The following is a 7,905-nucleotide window of genomic DNA, read 5'->3' as shown; positions in this document are numbered from 1 at the left end:
GGGGGGGGGGGGGGGGGAAAAAACCCCCCCCAGCCACTATTCAGGGAGGACCAGAAGTGGGTTCTTCAGAAGTCCTAGAGCAGCATCTGGTATCATATGACGGCCCTGACAGGGGTGAGTGGTGGCAACCGCAGGAGGAGGAATGCCCAAACAAAGCTGGCTCAGCAGAGCCTGAACTCTTACCGGGGACAAGACCATGGATACCGGATGCAGCCAGTGTGGAGTAGAAGAGTGGTGAGCCTGGGGAGAGAGAGAGAGGAGAAAAACAGTCAGATGCTGTGAGTCGATACTGGAAACAAAGGGAGCACACCTGGGAGTAAGGCATCCAGGGGCAAATAGGAAGCCAAACCCGCTGATGTGAGGCCTGAAACAGGATGGTACGCTGTCTAAACTGGACTGTGACTATGTAAGGGCTAAGGCCCTTACTGTGGTGAGCGGACTTTGTCTCAGCTGCAGCCAAGGAGCAACATCTCTGGTTGGCACAAGGCGGGGTGTAGGGGAGGCGGAGCCCTGAAACAGGAGTCCAGGCTAGAGTGCCAAAGGAGGGAACCAGGGGAGGCAGGATTTAAAAACATCCTCCCAACAATAAACAGTACCAACAAGACATGGCAGGAAAGAATCCCTGGAGACCTTTCAAGGTATCGGACTGGAAGACAGGCTTTCGACCCAAAAGGAGACAGCTGCACCCAAATGGCCAGAAAGGGTGAAGTGTGCTAGTGAACATCATAGGAGGTTACAGAATAATACAAGGGCTACTTCAGAATATGCAGAGACACTGCTAAAGTTATTTTTCCCCTTGGTTAAACATATGCAAGTGTATTAATTCAGTAAATCTTAGTTTTCAAAATCCTGAGTTTCAACTTGATAGTAGAATTAAATAGTTTGTTTTCAAATGTATGCATTTACAATTGTGTGTGGTTTAGTGGTGGAGGGATAAGGACATATGTCATACTTTTCTGCCCAACATTTGCTGAAAAGCAATGTAAAATATAGGCTTAAGTACTGGATAAATAAATAGAAACTTTTATGAGATTTATGTAGTTTTGGGTTTTTTGAACAATTTAGGTTTAAAACAGTTTCTTGGCTACCCTCTGCTTGTTTGTACAAAGAAGCAAATAAGTGAATATCCTTCACCCTTAGAGTCATTGCCCTTAGGGAAGTCCATTGAATTGATAACCTGAGTCCAGCAAAGGGTCCAGCCCTAGGAGAAGGCCCCTCACATCCTGCCAATCAGAATTGGCAGCATGGGGGTCATTATCCTCTGGTGGGAATCTTCCTGCCTCCTGCTGCAAGAGAACAGCCCCCGCTTTTTGCATTTCCCCTTTCCCCAACACTCCTATAGAAACCCTGTGGTCTTTCATAGGAGTGTTGGGGAATGTGGGGCATACTCCTGTAGCAGAAACCCATGTTGGGAGGGTTCCTTCCATAGGAGAGTGCCCTCCATCTGCCAGTGAGGTGATTGGCAGAGGTAGGGTACAGATTTTTCAGGGCAGGGTCCCTATAGAACTCTCTGATAGCTCACCCTGGGTGGCTGAGAGGGAGACAGTCCTTTCATTCCCTTCCTGTCCCTGGGAGGCAGAGCAGAGGACTGTGGGATATTGGGTGTTCTCCATACCCGAGAGAAATGTATAGTCATTCAACTTAGATTTGGAGAAAGAAGATCTTCCTGGTAAGTGTCCAGTCTAACTCTTGGGAAGAACCAGTTCTCTTTCACAACAAATCCCTTGAACAGCTGTATGTTCTTTTTTGTATCAGGAGAAAGGCTTTTCTCCCAGCACATAGGTAACACTTGGCATTCAAAATTATAAAAAATGTAGGCAGTGTAAGAGATGTGCAAAACCAACATTTTCACTTTAATTGGAATACAAAACTGATTAATCATATGCATCTTTGCTTGTGAACTGAAATTTATAATGTATTCATTTTGTCTTTTGATATATTTGCCTAGCTCTTTTGACAGTAGATTTGTTTATCAACAAAGAGGACTTGGACCAATTGAACAGAACACAATTCTTGTAACAGACCCAAGTAATGCGGCAGTACTTCATTCTACAGGGAAAAATTTGTAAGTTTTATTTACTTTTATTAATATTTTTTGCATTTTCTTCCTGAGAGTCTGAACCCTTCTAATCTGCCTATTCAGGGCTTGTGTCACATCCAGTCAATTTCTCAGTCAGGTCATTTAAAAAAAATCAATAGCTATTGCCAACAACCAGTAACTAACTAACGATGCCACTAAACTGTTACTCTGTAACAATCAACATCCTTTCATCTGTTGTCCCAAATAAACAAAAAATCAGGTAAAACAGGCTTGTTTACTGCAGGGTACCCACAGGCTGCCAGTATTGGGCTCTTATGGACATAAAGGTAGCAAACAAAATCTAGACCTGAAGGCCTTTCACCAGGAATGTTGTACTATTCACTCCACAATATAAATTCTGGATAGTCAGCTGATAGCTAAAGTTTGGTATAGAGATATCTCTTATAGATTCAGGTCACTCAAATCTCTGTAGATCAGAAATGTCAATCTTTTCTGGCCTGCAGGCTGACTCCTGACCACAGGGCTTTCTTAGGAACATAATAATATAGGAAATGCCATGTTGGGTCACACTAATGGTCCATCTAGCCCAGTATCCTACATCTGACAATGAGAGGTGCTTTAGAGAGAGAGCATGAAGAGACTGTATCTAGAATGGTCTAACCTGTGTCTTACCCTCCCTAACATCCACCTTCATTGGTTTAGAGATGCCAGAAGATGTATGCCTGACTGCTCTATTTAACAGCTTTTAATGGATCTGTTGTCCATGAATTTGTCTAGTCCTTTTTTGAACCTGGTTGTACTGTTTAGGTCTGCAACCTCCTGTGGGCAGTGAGTAGAGCTATGCAAAGTTTTGGTTACTGATGTGATTTGGCAGAGTTTTGGCTTGATTCGGTGGCAGAATCTCTGAATCCGAATCGAATCAGGAGACCCTTTAATCTCCAAATCGATTCAGAGAGATTTGGAAAAATTTGATGATTCGGACATAGACTCAGCTTTAAATGTTTTTTTCAACATACCTCAAGGTACCAGGCAGCTTGTGAATGCTGAGGTGGTGGGGCGGATGGAGCATCCCACAGGAGTGTTGGAGGGTCCCCAGCCCTCTCAGCAGCAGACCCGGAACTGGACCAGAAGCACTTCCAGTCCACTTCTACCCCCCCCCGGTGCCTCCCTGGCTTGGAGACAGGTGCCTCCAGGGTCTGGGGAGACTGGTGCCTCCCGGGTATGTAGAAAAAACATTTCAAGCTGTGTCTAAGGCCAAATCACTGATTCTCCAAATCAGCATTGAATCTTCAGATTCAGATTCAGCCGAATAGAATCGGGGACAGTGATCTGAATCAGTGAATCAAATCACTGTCCCCGGATTCGGGCCGAATCTGAATCAAATACAGCCTGTTTTGCACACCCCTGGTGGTGAGTTATGCAAGTTAACCATGCACTGTATAAAAAGTATTTTCTCTTGTTAGTTTTAAACCTGTTTCCTGCTTATTTCAGTGGTTACCCTGTGGTTTTAGTATTCTGGACCTCTGTTGTATCCTCCCTGGTCCTTGTTTCCAGACTGAAGAGTCCTAGCCTTTTTAATCTCTTTAGATATGGCAGAAAAGTTTTATGCTACATGCTTGATATCTCTGATCATCTTGGTTGCCTGTCTCTGTAGTGTTTCTATTTCTTCTGCATCCTTTTTTAAATGTGGACCAAAACTGTACACAGTATTCAAGATTTGGGCAGACCATGGATTTATGTAGTTGCATGATAGTTTTCCATTTTGTTTTCAATTCTATTCTTAATAATGCCTAACATTTTATTGGCTTTTTTGGTCATGGCTGTGCATTAAGCTGATGCTTTTAGGGAACTTTCTGCAATGACTCTAAGGTCTCTTTCCTGAATCATAACAGGTAGTTCAGAACCCACCAATGTATATGCATAATTGAGGTTATTTTTTCCTGTGTGTGTTACCTTGCCCTTATTGCCACAGAGGTTCATCTGCTTTTTTTTGCCCAGTCACTTAGCTTTGTGAAATCTTTCTGCAGCTCCTTTTTATCAGCTTGGGATTTAACTATCTGGAATGATTTAGTATCATCTGCAAAATTAAAGGTTTCACTGTGCACTCCAGATTATCTATGACATTTTTTAATAAAACCAGGTCCAGCACACAGATCTTTGTGGAATGCCATTTTTGACCTTCCTCCCTCCTGAAAACTGACTGTTTAACCCATGGGTTAGATCCAGACTCTGGACCTTTCCGCAAGCCAAACAACCTGCCAGCAGCAGCATTAATCCCCATGACTGCTGGAGCCACTGTTTCAGTACGGCTCCAGAATTCAGGGAATTAATGCCAATATCTTCCCTCCCCACCCTTTTCTTCTGTTGCTGATCTTAATTGCCAGGGGTGACAAAGACCTGATTTTGGTGGCAGGTGTGGAGGAAGGGAGGCAAGCAGTGTTAACTCCATGGGTTCAGCAACTGTGCTGAAACAGCAGCTCCAGGAGCTGTGGAGATAACCACCACCATCACAGGGGCTCTGACAGCCATGATCGTGAACCCCATGGGCCATATCCAGCCCACAGGCACGTGTCCAGTCTGTGAGAAACCCCATGGGCCAGATAAGCCAGCTCAGTGGAGCTTATCCAGCCTGCATGCTGTATGTTTGATACCCCTATTATAGACAATGAGCAAAATCTTCAGTTATTCTTGGAAGAAAATTAGGCACCAACACAGAAAACAGAACTATGACATATCATAACAGAACCATAGGTCACCTCATATCTTTGATATAGTTCTTTTAAATTTGTTGCAGATTTTATTTACCACATGGCTTGAGTATAGACAAAGATGGTTACTACTGGGTCACAGATGTGGCTCTCCATCAGGTATGTGTATTGCTCTTCTAGAAGTATTATAGTAACATTGTTATCGTAAAACTTTCTTGAATCTGTACATTTTACTTAAGATTATCAAGTTTTTCTGTGGCAGTTAGGATAAACACTAATGTCCATATGAGCATGGATGTTTGTTTCCCTGGGAACAAGAAGCAGCAGCACACCTTGTGCTGCTGCACCTTGTCTATGGGGAACACCTGCGCCATGCATCCTCTGGTGGACATTAGGTTACCCTGGGTGGTGTGGGGGAGGCGGGAGCCAGCACTGGGCTAGCCCCAGCAGCCTTAGCTGGGGTCCTGGGAGCCTCCTGGGGCTGCAGCAGTGTCTGGCTGGCAGCTGGAGCATGGCTCTGGCTGGCCAGGCTCCAGTTTTGGGGAGTCCACGCTGTCCCCGCATGTACCACCCTGCTTTTTTTTTGGCGCAGGTTTTATTGATCCCGCGATCTCCTGGTGTCAACCCCCCATCCCCCCCAGGCTGCTACCTTGCAGCACAGTGAATGTGTGATATGTAGCACCACAGGTGTGTCTGCAGCACCACATATGGCATGGCCACGCTTGTCTGGACACAGCCTGAGAGATTGTCTGTATTGTGAAAGCAACCAGCATAGCTATAATAGATTGAGTTATTCTGAAATAATTATTTATGTGGACACTTTAATTCCAGAATAGAAGCAACTTTATAGCTTTCCTGGTCAACTTCCCAGTATAGTGAAACACTAAGAGTTCAACTGGTTTTTTTGGTGCAATAAGTGAGGATTTAGAGCTTATGCAGAAATTTTCCACAGTCAAAATCTATACAAACTTGATAAGAGATTTCATAATAGGACTGATGTATTTGAATCCTGTTTTTTTCATATGTTTTTCTACAAGGCAGTTTTATATATTTTCTATATACAATTACAGTTATATGAACCTTCGTATTACATGATGCATTTTATAAGTTGAAACTTTACTCTTTTCTATTACTTTGAAAGGTTTTCAAGTTGGGAGCACATGATAAGGCTCCCTTGTTGACTCTAGGAATGGCTTTGCAACCAGGCAATGACAAAAATCACTTCTGTCAACCCACTGATGTGGCTGTGGATCCAATCACTGGCACCATTTATGTTTCTGATGGCTACTGCAACAGTCGGATCGTTCAGTTCTCTCCAAACGGACTGTTCATCATGCAGTGGGGAGAAGGTATTGATTAACCCTCCTGGGGCACCTATACACGTGCAGAGAGGCTGCTCCAACACGTTGTAATTATAACATGTCAGAGCAGACTCAATTAATCAAGTGTGCTGAAGCGTGGTAATTTTTTTTTTGTTTTGTTTTTTTTGTTTTTTGTTTGTTTTTTATTTTACTTTTAAGAGGCGTTTATTCCAGGGAGGGTGACAAATCGGGGCCAGTAAAGAGTATGTACAGGTTGGCCCAAACACCTGGGCCTCACGGACATGGTCCTGGGCTCACAGCCTGCAAGGCCTGCCCGTACACTCTAGATTAAAAAAAACCATAGTGAGCCAAATGACTATTTACATATTTACATTTCTGCCAGCAGGGACACCCATGGGGGGCCTCAGGGCTCGACCCGCGTGAAGCAAAGTCCAAGGCCTCGGCCCGCTGGACGCATCGCCGCAGCTTGAGCAGCCGGGGGTGTAATTGCCACACTCCAGCAGACTCCAGGGTCATGTGTATCAGCCTCCCTGCTCTGAAAAAGGACAGCCAGGGTGCTTTAACTAAAGCTTGTTGAATGAGCTTTAGTTAAATGCCCCCACCACCATGTTTCAGCGCAGGGATGCTGATACATGTGACCCTTGGGCACTTTAATTAGAGTGGCTCTTAAAGCCACTCTAATTAAAGTCCCGCCCCGTGCACATCTATAAATACCCATGGGGTGCAGACAGAAGTGCTGTAACTGAAAACATTTTGCAGGAAACATTTTGGACACCCTGAAACAAATAAAAGTTCACTGTTGGTTCCAGTGGGGGGAGAAATCTAGCTGGTAGCTGTGTGCCTGCAGCCTCTTTTCCCCTAGCAATGGCCCCTGCTCCCTGCAAAGCTGCAAAATTTTCAAAAGGGGAGGGGGGGGAAAGGGAACTCATTTTAGGGGTTCCCCAGTCAGCACTGGAGAGTGGGGTGGATGAATTGGAGCCTCCAGGGGCTGAAACCTCCCCATATCAAACTCCCTCCATTCCCTTTTGCCCCTCCTGTTCTCCAAACAGCAATAGGATGTCAAGCAGCGCAGACAGATATTACAGAGGATGCTCTGTTTTGAAATGTCTTCATCTAACCTCTCATGCAATGACGAGTCTGATTTTCACTAGATTGGCCATTTTTGAAGCTGTCTACAGCTGTGCACTTGTTTGGCCAAAGCTACAAACTGCTTTCTGTGGCCAGCTAAGGGGAAAACTATCACTTCTGTCTGCACCCATGATGCTTAGCTGAGATTACTGTCATCACAGATTAGGAAATAGAGCATATACAAGACTGTTATGATTGTTACTGTTGTTTATTTCTGTTGCAAGCAGCTTAACAGATCCTGGTAGAGAACTGGGTCCTTATTGTTATCTTTTAAATTTCATTATACAGAGTTCTAGACACTGAGATATAAATATTTTATGTTTGTGTTCTTTTAAAAAGTAGAAGGAAAAAAGTATATGTGTATTCCAGAGAAACTAATAAACATAGCTTTTCAATAAAGTATCTATTTTTGTAAATACAAGGTTTTTTCCTTAAATAAAGATTTAAGGTTTTAACTTTAGTCTCATTAATTCCAGGAAAAAAATAATTAAATTTCTTAATAACTCAGTTATGTACATGGACTTCTATTCTTTGTCAGACTTTTTTGAAGAAGCCACTAGTCATATAGATTCATAGATTGTAGAGTCGGAAGTGACCACAATGGATCATCATGTCCGACCCCCTGCCCCTGGCAGGAAAGAGGACCGAGGTGAGATGACCCCAGCCAGGTGACTATCTAGCCTCCTCTTGAAGACCTCCAAGCTAG

The 7,905-nt window shown here is 43.8% G+C and overlaps 1 protein-coding gene across 4 annotated transcripts in view; it reads left to right on the top strand.

The window, feature by feature from the left end:
- The window catches only part of PAM (peptidylglycine alpha-amidating monooxygenase), a 166,660-nt gene that overhangs the window by 137,988 nt on the left and 20,767 nt on the right, over nt 1-7,905 (top strand). For all 4 annotated transcript variants that reach the window (XM_006022903.2, XM_006022900.2, XM_006022899.2 and 1 more), the window contains 3 exons: nt 1,949-2,065; nt 4,836-4,908; nt 5,891-6,098. In XM_006022903.2, coding sequence (XP_006022965.1) covers nt 1,949-2,065; nt 4,836-4,908; nt 5,891-6,098 — 398 coding nt within the window. The remainder of the gene's footprint in view (nt 1-1,948; nt 2,066-4,835; nt 4,909-5,890; nt 6,099-7,905) is intronic.

The sequence above is a fragment of the Alligator sinensis genome, unplaced genomic scaffold, assembly GCF_000455745.1.
Source record: "Alligator sinensis unplaced genomic scaffold, ASM45574v1 scaffold575_1, whole genome shotgun sequence".
Classification (NCBI taxonomy): Eukaryota; Metazoa; Chordata; order Crocodylia; family Alligatoridae; genus Alligator; species Alligator sinensis.
Note: the sequence above shows the minus strand (reverse complement) of the source record. Positions and strands in the feature narration are given on the sequence as shown.